We start from the raw sequence: 21,394 nt of genomic DNA on the forward strand, positions 1-21,394 counted from the left end.
TGTGCTATCGAGCGGATGGCACTCCACCGCGACAACACGGCACGGCTGGCGCTTCGTCATTGAGCTCAAGCACGGTTTGATGATCGTATGATGGGTAAACAATCAGGCCTCGGGAAACACCTACGGGGAGGGAAGCTATATTAAACTCGTACTCGATGCTTCGTTTGCCTACCCTTCATGGACTGAGTAAGGTGCCTGTGCCTGGGTTCGCACATATACAGCAGCGTGCCTTCAAGACGACTTCCCCACACAAACATTCCACCGAACGGGTCCACCACCCCGAATCGGAAGGCGTGAATAAGTAAGGCAATTTTGCACAACACTTTTCGACTACGCTACACGCACAACCCGGGCCCGTGTCACAACCCGGGCGAGTGATGGCGAACAAACAGATTCTGTCGTCTGACGGAACATTGTTATTACAAGCGTTGCTTGCCCGCCCGAAGCCAATGTTTGCCCGTGGTGTCCTTGCACGGGATAAAGGATAAAGGCTTTAAGCGCGTTGAATTTTGGTTGAGCTTCTGCTTGATGGTAGGAACGAAGGTTTTAACGAGTTAAAGAGGGAAATTTATGTAATGGGAAGTTAGGCTTTCATGTGAATCTGCGTATATCCGTACGTAGAACGGGATGACATGTTCATTAATCGAATTATGAAGTTCGAGAGGAGTAAACTTCGTGGTTTGATGTGTCTCAAATTTGACCTTGTAGAAGAAAGAGTTTGTAAAAAGTAGCTTAAATCATGATAAAAAAGAAATTCGGAAGCAAAACCTCGACAGAAAATGAGAATGACGATGAGAAATGAGAAGAAGTTAAAGGATTGATGAAAAATTTAAAGAAACCTCAATGGCATTTATAAAGGAATTCGAAACCAGTACTGTTAATATCCCGTCCCATAGTCAATGGAATGTGGATGAAGCACTGGAGAGAGATTATTTTTACACATATTCGAATGATAATCTATTGAGAGCTAAATGGCAGGTTTCAAGACGTAAAAGAGAGTGCAATTAACATTAATTGAATGAGTTGCAAATTCTTATTAAGGATTCTCCGAGATGATTCGGATAGGAGGTACTAAATTGATCAAAGATTAAAAAGGTGAAAAATAATTCACTCAAAAAAATATAAGCTCTTACAGGGAGTCCCATTAAGTCTAAGTAAAAGTTTAAATTACTTTGCTATTTCAATATCTTTCAATCAATATTTGGGTACGATCAGTTTCCGGGTTCACTGATCGAAATAAAAACCAAAAAAAACTAACTAATTATCATATTTTTAAACGTTACGTGTCATTGGCAAAGAAGCATTTACCTCGTGGCTAAACTTTCTGAGACAAATGTTAGTTTAAATATTCTTAAGACTTAAGGGACAGCCCGATGGTAGAGATGACAACGGCGCTAGTCTTCATACGGTAGGACTGGAGTTCAAAATTCAATCCAAACCGTATCCCCGTGGTGAGGACTGTGACTATCCAACTATGTGATATCATTAATTCTACCACGACAGAAATCGCAAGCTTGACCTTTGAAGGTCGTAAGTCCTAGATGAGAGAAACAGATACTTAAGACTAAGATACACGGTAATCAAAAACATATTTCAAACAGAAGAAACAGAACCGGAATCACACACAATAAATTTAGTATTTGATGCATTAAATAGATTTTTGACGGAATTGAAGGGCACCGTAAGACCGACGTTTGCTGTCAAGTGCAAATTTTGGCGGTTAGTGGGGATAGCTAGAAAAAAATATAAATCTACTACTTTTTTTATTATTAATTTTTTTTATAGAACTTTAAAAAGCATTTTTATAGACCAACATTATGAGACTATCAGTGCAAACCTTTCGAAAGCAGTAATTTTGAGGGCAGTAGCTTAAAACTCATTCGAATGTCAAGTATGAATGGATAAAGCTCTCGAATACATTTTATTTTAAATTTTAAGTCCAATTCCAGCCAAAAATATCACATTTAGTGAACAACACGCTTCTTAGGCTACGCCAGACTTCATGATGACTTACGGGATTTATTTCTTATCCCGGCCAGCCTGTCTCAGCTATGGGAGCACAGTCCTGCTGGAATGTGCACTTTTCCGCCTACCAATTTCGACTCTTTACGCTTGCTATGAAAATATAATGCCATAAACAGCATCATCGCCTGCCGCAAACTACAACAAGAAAACTTCGTTTTGCAACGCGGATCATCGAACGGTGGAAAGTAGCGCAGAGTTCAAATTATTAGTTTAAAGGCACTTTGTCCCGTGTCAAAAGCAGAGCCACCGACATCCAGCACTATTATTCTTTCCATTCTCCAACCGCTGGGAAGTCCAGTAGAAGAAGCCGTACACACACTTGAGTGAACTATTTCGATGCTCTTAATCCCGGTATCGACATCGATAGCAGCGGCTAGCTACCAAAACGCAGCAGGATAGCTGGCTGGCGGGCTTCGGTGCTTTCCATGCCGGGAAGCACTCACCTATCAATAACCGTTTTCACGCCAACGAGTAGCGGCATCCCGTCTCCATTAGTGTGTGGCTGCCCCGATGCTTCAAGGCTTCTCTCGGCGGTTTCGCCAACGGTTGCTACTTCTTGTTTTCCTCTTTATCGTGGTATCCAAGTGTGTGTGTGTGTGTATTTTATCTTACCCACTGCGAAACCCTCGGATGGCCACAACTCAACCCACCCTCCTCCCTGCTTTCCATACTTTCACATTCTTCCACTATCCACCGGACACTATCCAGGGTGGATGGCACACTCCGGGCTATGTTTTTCGGCACCCGAAAACCCCAAACGGACAAGGAATGCACCCGTGGAAGGAACACACGAACTCGAACAAAAAAAAAATGGGCCAATGGGATGGTTTTCGGACAATTATCTGCATCTTGCCCCGCTTATGAATGGGCTGGCATCGAACATCAGTTAGTGGGTTGAATTTGGTTACCGCTCCATCTTACCTTTTACATGTTCCATAATATACCTCCGACGAGCGTCTTAACCGGACCCGGCCGTGTTTTTTCTTTTCTTTTCTTTCTCTTAGTTCAATGCTGTGCTTCCCATTCGTCGGCCGGCCGTCCGTTTTTTTTTTTCTCACTCCCATTCAATTTTCTTTCCACTATCATATTTCTTTTTACCCAAACCCCGTAACGCCTAACTATCAGATGCCCATCATCAGCTCATGTTGCACGGTACCGATTTCCATCCACTCGGCCTCTCTACTCGAGGTGAAGCTGCTCGAGATAAAATTAGAATGCAAATGCGGATGACCAACTGAAAAAAAACTGAAGCGCCCTACCAGCCCACGGGAGCTAGCGGGTTTCTAGCGAGCTCCCGCCCGAAAACTAAAAATCCCTTCCCAATCTCAACTCCAGCGCTTCTTGTCTGTTGGCAACAGGGGGTCACCTCCACCCCGTAAACTAAAGGCCCGTAAAGTCCCGAACCCAATCGTTTTCGTGGTTTTGGGGTGGTTTGGGTGGGTACCCATCCGACCGAACAGAAGCGACTGATAAAATCAAATTTAGGGCACAGCAACTTTCCCTACACCTTTGGACGTTTCCAGTGATATGGAAAATAGTTGCACGACGACACCTTGAGCTCCGCTACTGCAACCTTGAAGCTGGTACTAAATGGGATTCCATGGGAGTGCTTTAAGCTTTCCAACATCATACATGCCAGCATTACATTTTCTTAGTACAATTATCTTCTTTAAAGGGCTCCCTCAAGGTGGTAGGACCTCTGAAGACAATGGCTCTGAAAGCATTATAAAGCGAACTTGTGAAGTTGCTATCTATCTCAACCCACAATCTTCCCTAACTCAAGTACTGATAATCGGGTTTACATACTTTATCCGTACAACTAGTTTCAGCTATTCCTATATTAAGAATACTAACCATCATCGTCTAGCCAACAGGTCAAAGTTTTGTTTCCTCAGAACAAGTTCATAGCATCGAGTGAATGTTTGCGTACGGTGAGGTTGAGATGGGTTTCCCGTAAATTGTCCCGAGGGCTCGGGCGAATGCGAAAATTAACTCATGTCTCTATTTGCTACCAAGAACTACCGAGAAATTACTGCAGATAAATTGTGTGCCGAAAGGTTCGCCGTGTCTGTTTTTGCAAGCTTCGCCCATAGAACCTTGAAGCCTCAACTGAACGATATTCGTCCATTATGTTGGTTTTGAAGTCAGAAAGTCTCTGGATGAGATGGAAATGTTACCAAGAACTCATTGTCCATTGTTTCCCCGAAAGCAACACGGCACGAAGAAACCTCCGTACAACATTTATGCTTGTGCCCTGGTCGAAAAATACCTGCTGGGCTTTTTGCTGCCAACCCAGCGTAGCCGACGGTAAATTGAATACGAACAACTTCACCAGAATCAATTTACCATAAAGTGCATCAGTTTGCACAGCTCCATCAAATACTGATCTGTGGATGACAAATATTTCCGAGAAAAAACGCTGGGATAAGCAGATTACATCCCAATTGGCCACTCGCCAACTCACTTAAAAAGCCATTTATTGATAGCATCTGGCAGTGGCAATTTCTCCAAGCTCCGAGGGTGGCGTGCGGTGGCTTCGTCCCGGAGGCAATAACAAGTACCGGCACCAGACCAGGAGACCCGCAACAGACGGAACTGTATTTTTGATTTAATCACTGCCCACAGCAGGGGGGCGCCTCGAACGCTCGCCGGTCACACACCTTCCTTTCTTTCACTTCCTTTCTTTAGGCGTGAAGCGCGTTCTGCAAGACGCCCGGAACCCGGAACGTCACCGATTTGAAGGGATGGCACCCATTGTTGGCTTTCTTTTGACAGATGACTAAATGAGCAAGTAATTGCCGCGATTACGACGTTCGGACGCACGCGAACTCTCGCCATCGCTGCCGGCGTTCGCGCCGAATGACCCGCGTGAATTGGGTGATGGATGCTTGCCTTTTTTTTGTTGCTTTTATGTTTGGGATTTTCTTGTACAATTTCTATTTGTATCATTCCTCTTTTTTCTTCTTCCACGGAACAAACCAACCCAGAGCTCTATGGTGCTCCTTACCAGAGAATTCAATAAGGGTTGGTTCAAACCCCGTCATAAGGTGAGAAACTTTAAGGGTTACAATACCGGCGGTGTTTGCTAACGTGCGAAGATGGCCCCGGCACCGCACTCGAGGAACCGCAACCGGAACGGTGCATAATCACGCGTAATGGCATTGCGCCGTTCCGTTGTTCCGTTCCGTGAAACGGTCAATTTTGGTGGTGGCGGCAGAAATTAGACGGCCAAGCTGAAACAGCTCCGGTTGTTGCACTTTCTCTTTCACTTCCATCGGTCGCAGGACAGCTGGAGAAGGTGGTTGAACATCCGCTGTGGATGCTGCCAATGCGGGTTGCCTTTTCGGAACGGTCCGATTCACTTGTTTTGCGACCGACCGACCGACCGACCGACCGGGCACACCGAGTTTCTGGAATGAGAAATGTGACTTCCCAACCGGACGCGGCCGGTAATCAGGGCCCCTTCCGGCGCCCGGCTGTTGAAGAGAAAAAGTTTGACTTTCGGCAGTGGTTTCGGATGCTTCCGAGTTGATAATTTACGCTGCAACTGTTGGTTCCAGTCTGGTTAGTCTTACAAATAAAGTACACAGTTCGCTTTTCGGTGCAAGTTTTAAAACTGTGAGCTGCGCTTTTTTCCATCGACTAGATTAAGTTTTACGACGATGAACCGGTCACTGTGGTTTGAGCGTTCGAAGGAGTACACGGCACCGCAGCTTACGCTTTAGCGAACTTAATGAAAGTTTATTGAAGAGACCGCAAACGATTTGGCAACTTTCGGAAAGGAATGAGGAATAGTTAGTAAGATAGCAGCGCATTTTTTCGCAACTTTTCAACGGAGTTTTGTAAAAAAAAATTTTTGTAGAAATTTTAAAAACTTTTGAGTTGCTAAAAGATTCTGCAACTCGCCGACATCTCAGAAAAAATCGCATTTGAGAATTGTCTAAAAGTTTTATTTTATGATATCAAAAAAAAAAGGTAAACAAGTGTTGTACCCTGTGTCCAACATGGTAGCTTTTCAGATTCTCAGTCGAGCTGTTCCAAATGTCAGTCAGTTCAAATGTCCTAACGGGGGCCATACTATAAGATCCAGAACATCGCACGAGCTCTAGAGTACCACTGGGAGCTTGTTGGTTTGATCAGGTGGTGTCAAATCTTTTAAAGATCAAATGAGACAGTTGTTGAATTTATTCAGCCCTGAACTGAGTTCCCTGGACAACTATTGATGACCTGGGCATGTCTATAAGATGTGCTGGATAGAGCTTAAAGGAGTGATTTGATCTGTGGAGCATAGACCAGCAACTCTTTATTAGTGCCTACAACCCTATTGCTACACGTGATACCTTTCTCATAGAGCATTAAGCTCTATTGAACCGTGTTCTCGAATGAAGCAACAGACTAACTAGAACCCAATTTGATTCACAAACTTTATTTCAATATCGACCGAATAGAATTCAAAACAGAATTAGAATCTTCTTCATCTGATCCAATGCATGTAGCCTGTTCAATTGATTAAGTAAGCCATTACCTACATGACCTCGACTCGGTCCGTTGGCTGATATAAATAACTTTAACTACTCAGCTACGGTTCATATAAACTCAAGAGCTTGTAGTTCGAGAGAAAAGAACCCATTAACTAGTCACAAAATTAGAGGAACAGTGATTGCTATCTGTTATTAATTTCAAACCTAACTTGAAACGTACCACTTACCAGGACACATATTTTAATTGCAAACAATCTTTGCCCCATTTGTCCCCTCACTTAACTTTCCACTGCCACTTGACGTCACTAGTTTCCACCTCGAGAGGGCTTTTGGAAAATTTCAAAAAAAAGTCAAACGATCGTCAACTCACCATCGCGCAACGCACGTGTCTGTACGATCACGATTGCCTCCAGAGGTACGGTACAGAGGCTACTGTTTTGAGCAGCAAACAACGGGCAACAAAAGTAAAATGCGAAATTTACGCTGGCATCTGCACGAGCCTAACCGGGGACGGGGAATGGTGGGCATAAAGTGGCGTTGGAAGCCAACCACGCGGACTGGGCAGCATTCGCACGAGCCAGCGCACGCGTCTAATTAAATACGACCGATTGCGGTCATTAAAATGAAATCTACCAAACGGAACACACATCTTACTTCGTTTGCGTTGCTGCTGTTTTCTTTTCGATGGTTTCGATGGTAGCGCGGGAACCGGCGCTAGTAACCTCTGGGACTGCAAGATAAAGCTGGGCGAAGTGCGAATGAAGCACAGGGGTGGGGGTGGGCACGGTCAACAACATCTGTGCCACGGTGAAGGCGATAATTTTCCCAAATCTCGCGGACAAACCGGGGTGCCATGAATAAGCATAAACCGCGCCGAAGTTACGGAGGCGCAAAAATTAGGCCAACCATCACGGGTCTCCCGTTCAAGAGGGGGCTAGCGAGAGAGAGAGACGGAGTAAAATCCGCTAACTTTACCATGCCAGTACGGTGGTTATACCGGCCATAGGTTTCACGGTGCCCTGTCACTACCCCCTATCAGAGACGTGCTGCCTAATTTTCGGTCGTTTTCCTATGCCCCCGGAACGGTACTCCGTCATTTCTCTACCGTTTTCCATTTGACTGACGGATCTGACCCGATCGGTCAGAGCTAGTAAGAGGTCGCGCCGCCGCGAAGGATAACGCGCTGTTCTGCGTGATTCTTGCTGATAGCAAACGGGTCACGAACGGTTCTTGTTCCACATTGAACCAGACGCGCGAGAGTCTTCAGCAGCAGGTTGATCGCCACTCGCCAGTCGCTTTCCAATTCCGGGGGCACCGGCGGCAGATGAGTCTTTCGCGAGTGAACTGCTTCTAATGAGCAGTGCAATTAATTTTCCAACCGAAGCAGCAATGGTTTGCTTCCGATTGGCGCATTACAAACGATCCAAAGCCCCGGGACGGTACTTCCGATTTCGCTGCTTTCGATAGCGTTAACCCAACCCGGGCCGGACTTTTCTCTCGCTTTTCCCCCAAACCGACGCGCGAGGCTCCGGTGAGGCTTCGGTTTTGTGTAGTCTAATTGGAGGATTTAAGAGAAAGCTAACCAGACGCTTTGGTTTCTTGCCCCACCCCCCCGAGCCGAGCTTCTTCCTCGAGGACTTCTTCAAACAGCCCTGGGAGCCAAATGTGGAGCTTTTATATTTCAATATTTTCTGCAACAAGACCTCGTTCCACGGGGTTTTTTTTACTGTGTGTCTTGTTTTCCTTTTCAACGCATGCGTCGAGTTACATCCCAAACCGATTCGACCACACTTTCAAGCGACCCGGGCCAACACTTTCCACACCGGCTTATGTTTCCGTGCCGCGGTCACTGGCCGCCACCATAGGGCACGGTAATGCATTTGCATGCTGCTCAGGGTTTTGCGGTACTGTTCGACGGCCGAGTAGGCCCTTTCGGGATGGATGGACGGACCTAGCTGGCTAATCGAATGCTTACTCGCTGGCAACACGCTCGAGGGCAAGATGAGGCAAGCTGGAGCACTGATTGTTGTGTTTTTTTTTTGGTTTCTTGTTCTATTTGGATACAAAATATTGCATACATGAGATGCAGGAGAGAGATGCTGGAAGCGAAAAAAAAAACCACCGGTGTTTAAATGCTCAACAGCAAGAAAAGCGTATTAACCTGCATTTGGTGCTGTAAAAGTTTTCCCGCTTTCCCACGGCCGAAGATATGAGCCGACGGGCTGGAAGTGTTGGAACCTGAGAGACTAGGGCGAGTATAAGCTCAAACCTAATAAATGAAACTAATATAAAACGTGCAGGGGTCTTCCGAGGTAGCTTTGACTAATTCTACATCATAGAAAGTGTTAAAATTGAAACGAACAAAATGGCGACCAAACTTGGAGAATTGAAAGAGAAGCAATAGTTTCAGCTTAAGAGGCCCTTGTCAACAGTTTAAACCTACTTATCGACTCCCTTATTCGCCAATATTTTTGTCAAACATTATCCTCCGCTTCTTATGCTACTGTCAACAAACAACTTACATCTGTTTGATTTTATGGCACAGTGAAAGTGTCCCTGGCCATGGAAATCATCCGTCCCGTTACACCAACATCAACAGCAACAAAAAAACCATAACAGCAACCTCGCACGAAGAAATCGAAAACAAAGATCGTCCAAGAAAGGTACATCCAACCATCCGAGTGCCGTTGCATTGAGCGTCCAGGTGATGCAAGTGTCTCCACGTAACAAAACGGTACCGGCATGTTCGCGTCCACGCGCCCGAAAAGGGAAACTGCCGAAGAAAACCGCCAAACCGGGCGCATGATGCATTTTTGCACGCATTTACGATCTCTCCTACCAGCAAGGACGACCCTTACGACGACGAACGCTTCCCTTCACACAGTCTTTCACTTTCATTGCCAAACGGCCGGCCATACCCGGCCGCGAGTTGCAAGGGCTGGAAAGTCATTGACGTCACCGAAGGAAACCATCTTGGCAATTGCATCAATCGGTCCGACAAAAGATCGATCAACCACCCTATCGCCATCACCACCACGACCCTTCCCTTAAGGGAACACAATCGATGATGAAACGCGTCATTCGCGAAACGAAGGTGGAAAAACTAGCCAAACCACAAACGCTTTCCGTACCGGGCAGGAAAACGTGTCCCGTCACCACACGGAGGACGTTCTTTTTTTTCTCAGCGAGGACGTTCGCGTGGTTGGGAGATGCCGGGTGGATGAAACAACTTTCATCTTTCGCTGCCTAGCTTGAGGTTTGCCGATTGCATCTTTATTGCGTCGACCGGATCTAGCCGGATCCGGTGGTCCTCCGGAATTTGCGGCCATTTCTCCCACCAGCCGGAGTTCATCGAGATGCGAACTCCAACTGCCGGAGGGGGTGGGAGCGAAGGAAGGGAAAGAGAGGCAGGGTGATGCACATGAAACGCTTGTCCGAAAAACTGCGTCGTGATCAACGTGCCAGTCACGAGTGCGAACCGGCGTACTTCCGAAGCGAAACGTGTGATGCAATAAAGCCGTGCCAACCGAACGTGGCCGCGTCCACAAATCGGTCGTTTGGAAAGTTATCAGGGCGGGAAGTCGGCGAACTCGACCGCGCGCGCCCGCCAATCGAACGTGCACAAAACGGGTATATATGTGGATGTTGTTTTGAGAGCTTTTGTTTTTTGGTGTGTACAAATATATCTGACCGCTTGGGCGAGCTGTTATTTCATGAGCGCGTTGATCTGCTTTTCCTCCCTCTTAATCATTAACTTTCATGTAGCGGGAAAAGTTTATGTTTCGTACACAATGTTAATGGGAAAAAGCGGGCCAGATTTTCCAACTGTTGTCAGGATTAGTATTTATTTTATTCCTTTTAACAAATACTGGCATCCTTCGTGGAAAGTTGAACCTAAAAGAGGTAAAAACCTATTCCTGATGAAGTTATTATACAGCCTGGACATCAGGAACATATTAAATGCTGTTTCTAAATTTATATGGTAAAAGAAACAGAAATAGCAATTACTTTCTAATGGAAGAGTCCTCAACCATTGGGAGACAATCCATTTCCTCAACCAAATCCCGTATCGATCTTTCAAAAGCGCTCCGGACGCACCGCAGCCGCCCAAGGAATTCCAGCGTTTCCATTTTCGTTCGAAACCGCGTCTTCTTCGGTGAAATGAAAACTGCCCCGCCAATGTGGGTGGATTGGACAAAGGCATGAAAATACTACCAACCTACCTAGGTCGACCTGAATTCCGGATGTTTACCATCGGCCCGGTACCGATGTCTTCTGAACTGAATCACCACCGGATACAACCCTACCAATTCATTTCTTCTTTTGTTAGCTCCCGACATAAAAAAACACGATGGCTCCCCCATCACCCCACGGCTGTCACCCGGCCAGGGGATCAAGATCCGGGTGGACAAACCTTGACGGGAGGGGGGCCCAGTAATCGATCTTCCACGCACCCTCGACAGCAACTTTCGGCCAGCATGCATGGCCAGCCCATCGGAACTCTCACTCCGCCGGGAATGCTAATCGTATAATCAGCGGCATTCGGCAGCCTTTTGATCCAATCGCTGTCGATTCCAATCAGAGCGGGTTTCTTCGGGCGAGGCGCGATTGCGAAAAAAGGGTCCCTAATTTGATGGTCGTCGAATATCCGCCCAAACCGCCAGCGACAACGCGAGAATCCTCTGCGTCATCTTGAAGTTGAGATTTAAAAAAAAACTAATAACACACACAAACATGTCGAGACGACCAAGAATGAACACGCGCTTTCGCTGGCCAGAAAAGGAACTGACACGCTGGTTCCAGCGTACTGAACACACACGAAAATCCACCAAACACCCGGTTCGCCAAACTGGAGCTGGAGAAAGAAGGAGAATGTAAATATTTGTGAATCGATTCGAAGCGTTGGCCGTTCGGATGAGGGACGTGAGGGGAAGATGTAACGGGGACGGGACGAAAAAATCGACATCCGGGCTAAAACTCACCCTCAGTCCGCCTACCCACCAACTCACGCCCCAGGAAGATGAAGAGTTGCCACCGGGCCCAAAGAAAGAAAGCACTGAAGAAATCGCTACGGCCGGACCTGCCTGGTTGGGATGGAAGCTGCTTGGATCGCTGGCCCGATGATGCTGAGCGTCCCGTGTGCGTCCCAGTGTATGTGTGTGTGTGTGTGTGTGCGTGCGCAAGCGCCACCACCTTCGCACCCGCAGAAACAAGAGAAGAGCGCGTACGGTGGCGGCGAAGCCATCGGTCGGTGGTAGGCCCTCGATCCGCGATCCACGATCCACGGAGAAAGAGAGCGAGATGGCGAGTGGGCGAACGCGCGTGTGAGTGAATGAGGGAGAAAGCGCAGGAGAAAGCGCTACTACGCAAGAGAGAGGGTATCGGGCGCACCAGCCTCTTATAAACACCTCGGTAGCGTGTGGAAAATTGTCAATCCGTGTTTAGTTCCGTACCGGTGAGGAGCAACCGAAACCTAGCTTTGTGTGTCCGACAAGCTCGTAAGCCGTTGCCGTTTTACCTTACAACTGTTTGCCCCTAGTGCAACCGTTTGTCCACACGTGTTTCGCCATGAAGCTGTTAATCTGTGTGCTGAGTGTGTGCGCCCTGGCTGCGGCCCAGGACTTCAAGGAGTGTTTGGATAAGGATTCGATTTCCTGCCTGCAGCTCACGGTACGCAACAAGTGTTACGATCAGTGATCGGGGATATTGGGGGCTCAAGTGAACTTCAAGGACAGTTTATTAGAACTTTAGTGCAGGACCTGTGTGCTATATGCAGCCCTCTTCGTGGAACTTTGTGCAATTTAAGTTAGTGATCGCTCTGGGGCGATGAGGATGTGTTCCATATAGATGTTGATGATCGGGAATCGACGAACGCTTGCTAACTAGATCAATTACAAGTTAAGAATGTTTGGCGATAAAGCAGACGTCCAGAAATTCATAAATCCCGATGCCCAGTGCTGATGCAGGGAGTGTAGTTCCTCAGTTTTAGTTTTGCAAGTGACGGATCGCGATCAGAAAAACTCACGCCAAACGAGATATTCCGGATTGCACACTTATCCTGGATTCCTGATCCGACAGCACTCGAAGTCTCATTCCCTTTAGGACCTTTACTCATTCAATATACGGACAAAAGAACAGCAAAACCGCTTAACCACCGATAGTTCCCCAAAATGATCATTTGAAACCACCATGAGATGTCAGTTTGCCAACGAACCAGAGCGTTACTGACTGATCGCTTCTCTCTTCCAGTTCTACCGCAAGGCTCGTGACTTCTTCGACCAGCCGCAGATCAGCCTGGCCGGTGGCCTATCGTTCGTGAAGACGGCCGGACGCGATTCGCGCTCGTACAACGCCGACAGTGCCCAGATCGAGTCGGCCAACAGTGTGGAAACCCGCGAGGATGCGCTCGAGAACTACGTGTTCGAACGCTCGGTCAGCTTCCTGCGCGAGCGCTCGCTGAACCTCGATATGGCCGGTGCTGCCCGCAGCCTGTCCACCGTCATCCCGGAGGAGGTGAAGGGCCAGATGCGCGCCATGGTGGCGGAGGCCCGCGGCAAGAAGAAGATCCTGAAGGCGCTCCTGCCCATCCTTGGACTGGTGAAGCTGAAGATCGTCGGTCTGGCCCTCTTGGCCCTGCTCGGCATTGCGCTGATCGCCAAGAAGGCGCTGATCGTGTCCGTGATCGCGCTCGTCCTGTCCAAGTTCCTGTTCCTGAAGAAGCTGCTGTCCAAGAAGGAGGAGCACACCTCGTACCACGGTTCGTCCGGTGGCTGGGAGTCGAGCGGATACGGTGACTACGGTTCCCACAGCCAGCCCGCCCACTCGATCGCGTACGCCGGCCACAAGCCAGTGCGAAAGTAAGCGCATGGCACGCACGACACGCAACGGCACCGATCCCTTTAACTTATTCATGCTAGAGACGGCGGCAAGCCGTGTATGGGTGGCCACACCACCCTCAGCCCGAGTGTGGTGTCGCCCGAGATCGAGAGATTAATTTATTAACTTAGCCGATAGTTGAGGAATTGATTTGTTCATTTGTTTTGTTGTGACCATGTTTTGCTCTACCAAACAGGACCGGGCACTGTCCCGCACTAGATACACAAGCACCAACACATACTCACACTCACACACAGGTGCACGCACACGCATCACAGACGCATGCATTTCCTCCTTCGAACCGACCTGAAAGAGGCCCCTCGATCCCGATCCCCCGTGCGATCGAATCTCGAAACCAAACACGACACTATCACTGATCACTGATAGCTGCTATTTTACTATTACTGTTACTTTAACTACTACTACTACTACTACTACTACTACTTTCGCCACTTTCGCTATGGCGTACCTTTAAAGCATCGTTTAACTTGTAAAATCCCTGTCCCGTCCCAGCTGGAGCACTATTCTTCAATCTAGTCTACTATAATCCTTACACCCAGTTCGTTCAACCAAGGCCGATTGAGGTAATTCGATCAGGCGTCCCGTACGATTTTTAGTGTTTAGTAGTGGGCTACAAACCCCGGTTGCGGTGGTTGATCGATTTTCTTTACTACAAGAAGACGCAACCGCTGCCCGAGCCCGACCTGGTCCCGGACCGGTCTACCGTTCTCACACCAACGCCACTCAGCGCCTCCTTTTCGTTCCTCACTAGACAGCACTCTCTATCCGCACTCTTGTAGGGCGTGCGGAGCTGTTTCACCGGCTTCTTAAGCTGCGCGCTGCTCCGTTCGCTGATTTATTTTAATCAAACCCAATTCTACCGAATTCTGGGGTTCTAGTCTATTCTACCAGCTAGATTTTCATCTGAACAGACGCGGTGCGATGATAAGGGTGCGAGGAGGAATGCAGGAGCGCATTAGCCGATCGCACCGTTAGGCTCAGCGTAAGGGGTGGCTTCCTGGGCATAATTTTCCGAGGTTTGAGGCGTATCGTGTACCGGTGGTTTGCAATCCGCTTGCCAACTTCTCCGGACCGGGCGTCCACACTCCATGGAATACGGGATAGCGAGCCGAGTTCGCTAACTGTTAACACTCCATGGCAATTATGCTCGGGGAACCACCGTACCTGCCCGCGGACTCTGCTCACGCTTCTCCTGCTCCTCCTCACCCCGAACCGTCTCACTCTCGCTGGGAGGCGTTTCTCCCGGCAACGAAAAACAGCAAACCCACCCCGAAACAGCAAACCGTACAGGAAACGGAATCTCTTCCGGGAGAAGCCCCGAGACTCTTGACGCTTGTACGCACAGACAAGAAATTCCTCCCTCCCATAGAAACAGCCACCAACAGCAACAACGAAAACCATTGTAAATAAGAGCAAGTGAGAAATGCAAAGAGGCAATAAGAGCAGAAATCAAAAGAAATAAAGAAATGTGAAAATAAAGTTACGAAAAGATATCCGGGTTTGCTTGTCTGCGTCAGATCTCACCAGAGTTCTTCGCTTGGCTGGGAAAGAAATGTCACTTGGCGGGAACGGCTCACAGCTCACCCAGTTCCTTTCACCTCGATCGCGTACGCCGAAACCTTTGCAGTGCAACACTTCGGTTACCGGAAACGAGACTCACCGGCACGCAACGCAGTGCCGCAACGACACATCCGAAAGTCACGTTCCCAGCGGCCAATCGAAAGCGAAATGTCGGCGTCGTCGTCGTCGTGACCCCCTTTTCTTTCGGATGCCTCGACGGGTGTGGGTGGTACCGTACGCGCATTAGTGACATTCGTTGATTCCGTTATTGGGTGACACATTCAAATGGGAACACATGACGTGACGGATTTTGTGTTGCAGGTTTCGCGTGCACGAGCGCCTGCTTCCCGACTGCACGTTTATCGCACACGATCGTTTGCACGGTAACGTCATGGACTGCTTCACCGACCGGGGAGTTTGGCCTAATAGCCACGGAATGTGCGTTCGGGATATTGTTTTTGTTTTCTCTCCAACTCTCCTCCCCTCGTATTAACCACCTCCTTTTTCCAACCCTCCCGCTCACCTCCAACGCCGTGTATCCGTGTGTGTGTGTGGAATAATTTCGGAACGGAGCAGACAAACCGGTCCGAACAATCCATATAAATTTATTCCTCCGTCATCCCAATAAAACCATCCACTTTTCCAGCCGGTGGGGCCAAGATGCCGTTCGTTCGTTCGTGTCTTTCGGCGGGAAATGTGTGTTAATGGCGTGGGGCAGAGGATTTGGGGTTTTGTTTTGGCAATTATTGCCACCTATCTAGCGCTCACATGATTATCTCGATTGCCGGACCCGAGATTTATTCTTTGCCCAGCCCCGGGTAGGCTCGTTCTCGCGCTGATTATGAACCGCAGCCAATTATTGCCCGACCCACAAGACCTGCACTTTGCTTACGCCGTTCCCGCTGTAGCGATGCACTCGGGATAGCTTTTATTAATTTATTCCAGGCGCTCTCTCACCCGCACACTCCCAACCGAGGCTAGCCGTTTGTGCTGTTAGATTTACGGGAGGATTCGGGTTGAATATAATTTATGACCTCATTTCGACTCATTTGTGCATCCGGAAACAATCCCTATTTATTGTGCCCCTAAATAATCGCATCTCTTAGAATGGCCGCACCATTTAGAATTGGCCGGTTTAATTATAATTATCAAGTGGAACCGCCTGCAGCCCGCGAATGTAGCGAATGCAACACGGAACAGGGCGCGAAAGAACTTTTGACCACCCGTGATGAAATCAGGTTATGTGTTGCGCGATTACGCTATGCTTTCACCGGGTGCCAAACCATGTACGTTCGCGTGTGTTTGTGTGTGTGTGTGTGTGTGTGGTTCGAACATTTAACTGCAAAGCTTTCACTTTTACCCCGGCATCCAGGCAGTTCCGGGGAGACGGTAATTCCGGATTTCGGATCACTAGGTGCAGTGCATGGCAGGACACGCGGCGTTCGGGTGAGGATCTGGTGAAGGTGTGTGGAAGTCATTTTAATTTAGTTGCGAAATTAAACAAAATTAAGGAAGTACCATGGGGACGTGATAATAATTTCAGGATACAATTGTACGAAGAGTTATTTTTAGAATATTATATTTTATTCTGAAAATAGTGCTTCGTGAAATTGAACTCAGCAAAACAAAAATACAAATAAACAGATTAATTTTAAAACATGGCCAACATTATTTCATGTTGATTACTTATTATTACAAGTTGATATAAGATCTCAACAAGCTTTTAGATCTGACTTTAAAATGAGTAATGCGAATAACCAACTTGGAATATATAATATATATTTTCAATCTCGTTGATGTGTGTTGGAATCATTAAGGAGCAATATTGATCCTCACTAAATACTTATGTAAACAGAATTCTGTGATATTAAAATTGAAGAGCTTAAAAAATTTTTAAGTGGTGTCATAATCTTACTCTTAACCGTATGTCTGATTTATTTAAGTTTAGTGTATGTTTAATTTATTTTTATTAATTTTCAACGTTACTTCTGATTACAATGATTACTATAAAAAATGAGAATAAACTATTTGCAAAAAAAATAGCAACGGTTAAAAAAAATCATGCATCGAGGGTGCCGCTGTACAAAAAGCTCACAGACGATATGATCGTACATGACCGAAGTGGATACCATTGTGAAAAAGAAAAGCCCCAAGTCGCCAAGCATAACTCTTTGCTAGGAGTTGAAACGCTTCAATGATTCGTAGTTAGGGGTATGTTGGCAAAAAAATATTATTTTATCATGTTCTTTAACTGATCACTTTTAATGGATAGAGATGCAGTAAAGAAAAAGGTAGCGATATGAAATGTTTAGACAATTATTCAAATTAAACACTGATGGGCGTCGAAAACATTTCATTTACAGCTTATAAAGTTAATTTGCCGAAGCCCAGATCGAGTTAAGATCGAAACAGAGATGAGAAAAATGTTTACCGCTGTGGGTAAGAAGCTAAAAAGGGAAAAATTTCTTGTTTGATTTGCCTTTGACCGATTGACTTCTTTTCCGTTTTCCGTTACTTCTTAAATCATCTTCTCCGCATGATGAAAAGCTTGGGGTTGAGCTGGCACTGTCTTAAGCGTTTCAAGCGTGTTGTTACTTGGGTAACACGATCATCACGTGCAATCGATGAAAGATTTGAACTTTTTGATCGTCGTTTCAAAATGTCCGTTGAGAACCTGATTTCATTAGGTTCGATATGCGATGACTTTGAAGCAAATATCTCTCCATAATATTGATATGATACACTTAGTTTTTTTTTTACAAAAAATACAAACATATTTAAATTAAAAGATTTTCTCGATATCCATCTGCTCTACCAAGTAAAAATAGAACGGATAAATAAAAGTTTCAAAATTTAATCATCTATCAAACTGCATCCATAAACACTTTTAATCAATGTCATAATCAAAAAGTTTTCCACAACGTTGCAAAACTTCATCCAATACCAGTTTCGATTCAATTAAAGAGATTTTATTACATCGAAAGCGTTACAACCTTTTCGATCAGCACTTTTTACTCACACAGCAGCAAGGTACGAGAACCGAACAAAAAGAAAAGAAAGTTCTTTCTTGCGCAGTCTTTCCCATCCCTACCGTTTCATTAATAATCCCTACGTAAGCTTTTGCGTCCATCGGCCCCAGTCATGAACGAAATGTGAACAAACTCTTCCCCCGAATAAAAGAAGCTAAATCAGCTTTGCATATTTCCAATAAACTTCGGTATAATATTGAGCTCTTCACCGACTCATCCCGCCTGAAGGAAGTTCCCGCCAAGCATCATTGACAGGGTAGTCAGCTGCAACAAAAAAAAACTTACGCTGGATAGTCGGCAATCAACCATCCTAGCCAGCCTCCAATCGTGACCCGTCGGTCACCGGTAAATCAGGGGCCGAAACAGACCGAACCAAAACTTCGATAGCGGTCGGACGTATGCAAATCATGACGAACATACACACACACACAGTAACGAAAAAGAACAAAAAGGCGAGAGAAGATAGTCTGGTGAAAGCTTACGTCATTGCGATGTTCGCCATTGATATCGAAGAGATATGGCTGACCCTGGGAAAACGTACGACGTCCCTATCGTCCTATCGAATGGAACGGGGCAGAACAAAATGAAAAAGCGATGATAATTTCTTAATTTCTCGCCTCATTTCATCGCGGGCAGGGGGGGAAAAGCATTCCAGCGGACGAACGCTCATCGTTCATAACTGTCATCCGGTGACCGTTTGCGCTGATAAGCAGCGCCGAGTTCGGTTCGATGATCGATTTCTTACACTTCAACGGCGACCCGGGTGAGTATAAATTGCACTTTTTGAAACAAAATATTTAAAACCATCGATCAGTAACCTTCAACCAGCTGACTCTATTCATGGTTTCTGGGCCAACGGCATTCGCAAAACAAAAAACCTGATGGCGCTTATCGTCATTCGAAAGTGGGAAACACACACACACACAAAAATCAAGTGCACGGAACGCGTTCAGAAGCCACCGGGCTTCGCCACTTTTGTTTACTGGCGCAGTAGAGGGTTGTGAAAAAAAAACCCGCTCACTACGCGCGTCTACCCCAGCCAAAGGAATTCCTTTCGCCACACCGTTTACTGCCCCGAACAGAGGAGTGCAGCACTAAAAACGAAACGAAACCATTTCACAGCTAGTGAGTGAGGCTCGCGCACCGGGAGCACTGCACCGGATGCAATGCACTTTTGTTCCTGCTGCACGTGAATCGCTCTCGCCGTTTGGGCTCGGTGTTGGGGGGTGCTTTTCACCCAAGGCTTCAAGCGGCGAATGCAATTACCCGAGTGCAATTCGCTGTTAAAGCAATGACACATACCCGGATGGTATGTGGACTGTGTGACCCAGTCGTCAAGATGCCGCAACATATGGCGCACTCATTTTCGGAGGAAGTACTTTCGGCCGGAGTGGGGCAAGCAAACCACCTTAAACTGCTTAATCATCTGGAAGTGTGTATCGATCGGGCTGAGGGCGGCGATTTACCAAGATAGCCAACAAGTGTAGATCTAGTCTAGTAATAGAACAAACTAAGCCTAACACGCACTAAACTACTTCAAAACTGTTGTTTGCCTTTACGTGTTGAATACTCTCTCGCACCGTACCGCGAGCAATTTGCATACTCATCAAAGTTTGCCCAGGCACACGCGCACCACTTTCGATCAAGCCATCAGAAAGAAAGCGTCCCCGTAATGGATAGCGGATCGTACTCCCGATGGACGGAGTAATTGAATTTCCAGCAATTATTCACACTTTGCTTACATTGCTGCGCTGGCCGATTGAAGCTCCATTTAGCTTCTTTTTTTTCTACAACTCCAAAGCAAAGCACGCACGCACCAAAAAGCATTGAACTGGGCGAGAAGCACCAGCTTTATGATGCTGTTGACCTATTGTAATAGATGCACGAAATGACAAAAGTGGTGCACTTTGCCTAATTGCAATATCGACCGCATTTCGGATACGTTCAATTTACAGTTTCTCGCACGATGGATGGATGGATGGATGGGCGATTGAGAGATATGGAGCATTAACATCTGATTCCTTGGAGTGATCTGGTGGCTGCGACGGTAGAGGCTCACGGTAGCTCAGCAAACGCTGCAGGGCTTCACCAACATCTTTGGAGGTTGAAGTGCCAGATAAGAACAAGAAAAGAATATCTGATTCCTTCTTGAACAAGAGAGACATATTTTTACCCTTATTAACCTTGCAAGGCTCAAACGAGAACTCTTTTAAAAACATCCAATGTAGCTAGTCCTCCACGCTACATCTGATCCAAAATTTTTGCACAACCCATTAACAAACTCTCACGGCTGCACGCCAGGAGACCAGGGGGAAACACATTTCGGTGTAAATTATCGGTGTCTTAATTATGTTTTGATTTTATCTTCATCCTCACCAGCCCAGCCCCGAATCAACAACATCTTCTTCACCATCATCATTATCATTAGCATCATCTTCAGCCGGGTGCCGTGCGCGTGAGCACATCTCAGCCGTCCTGGTTTTATTTTATCATTACGCGTGTATGACCCATTTCAAATGCCAAAGCCGGAAAATGCTACGGGGCGGAGGAAAGCTTCCGGTGAAAGTTTCATCGGTCATCGGGAATCGGACTCCGAAACACTGGTTTCGTCTAACCGAAAACCTAAACCAGATTTGCTTACCTATCTGGCACGCAGCACGCAGACATGAAAATACAAATTACAGGAATCCCGAACGGAGAATTATTCGTGTCTTGCGGGAGCGAGTGTCCGATGTCAGAGTGGTTCGACTCCAGCCGCTTGACCACATAGGAAAGTGAAACCAAGTGGCCGATTAGAAACACATCTGGGTGGAATTTAATTGCCCCTTTTTCTCGTGTGGACTGGGTTGGGTTGGACATTGAAAAAGTAGTTGGTCCACGCTTTTTCTCCATCGATCCTATTCCAAATCTGACAAAGAATTCCAATATTTGTAAGATTATGTAATACATCAATTCAATATAGATTTATTTTAACTTATAAACCAACCTCATCCTTCTTGAACAGCTTCCAGTTAATAAGCGTATTCGTTCGCTAGTTTAATCGGACGTAAAACTTACCCAAACCCAGAGCTCTCCGTTTGCCAGACGCCCGAAGACCGAAGACATTAATCATCACGATTCGCTCCACCGATCAGAGCCTGCCGTCCATCATGCATGCAAGACGTCAAGCGTCTAAGCCCGAGCGCTCCGATGCCCTCGGGAACTGACCCTTAAGCTGGACGCGGTACAGTTGACCCAAACTGCTTCCGAAACCACGCAAGCGTTGGGTGTAAGGTTGGGCAAAGATTTTCTCATCACAACCCTGGAACGACCATCCAGAAAACCCACCCTCCCAAGGGTCAGTCCGGCCAGGGGGGGGGATTCGGTCCACAATTAACCGAGAGCGAAAGTGAGTGAAACGAG

General features: G+C 46.8%; 1 protein-coding gene across 1 annotated transcript; it reads left to right on the top strand.

The window, feature by feature from the left end:
- Positions 1-11,951: 11,951 nt before the first annotated feature.
- LOC118502939 lies at positions 11,952-14,892 on the top strand. The gene is made up of 2 exons (XM_036035690.1): positions 11,952-12,176; positions 12,756-14,892. The coding sequence occupies exons 1-2, from the start codon at positions 12,075-12,077 to the stop codon at positions 13,365-13,367; spliced, it is 714 nt and encodes a 237-aa protein (XP_035891583.1). The 5' UTR covers positions 11,952-12,074; the 3' UTR covers positions 13,368-14,892.
- The last annotated feature ends 6,502 nt before the right edge of the window (positions 14,893-21,394 follow it).

This window comes from Anopheles stephensi, chromosome 2 (genome assembly GCF_013141755.1).
Source record: "Anopheles stephensi strain Indian chromosome 2, UCI_ANSTEP_V1.0, whole genome shotgun sequence".
Lineage (NCBI taxonomy): Eukaryota > Metazoa > Arthropoda > Insecta > Diptera > Culicidae > Anopheles > Anopheles stephensi.

What these genes read in the sequence shown, in the direction of transcription:
- LOC118502939 (XM_036035690.1), top strand. Translation starts at nt 12,075, where the DNA reads ATGAAGCTGTTAATCTGTGTGCTGAGTGTGTGCGCCCTGGCTGCGGCC. An exon ending in TTTCCTGCCTGCAGCTCACG is followed by an intron (nt 12,177 to 12,755) that starts GTACGCAACAAG and finishes TCTCTCTTCCAG; the next exon opens with TTCTACCGCAAGGCTCGTGA.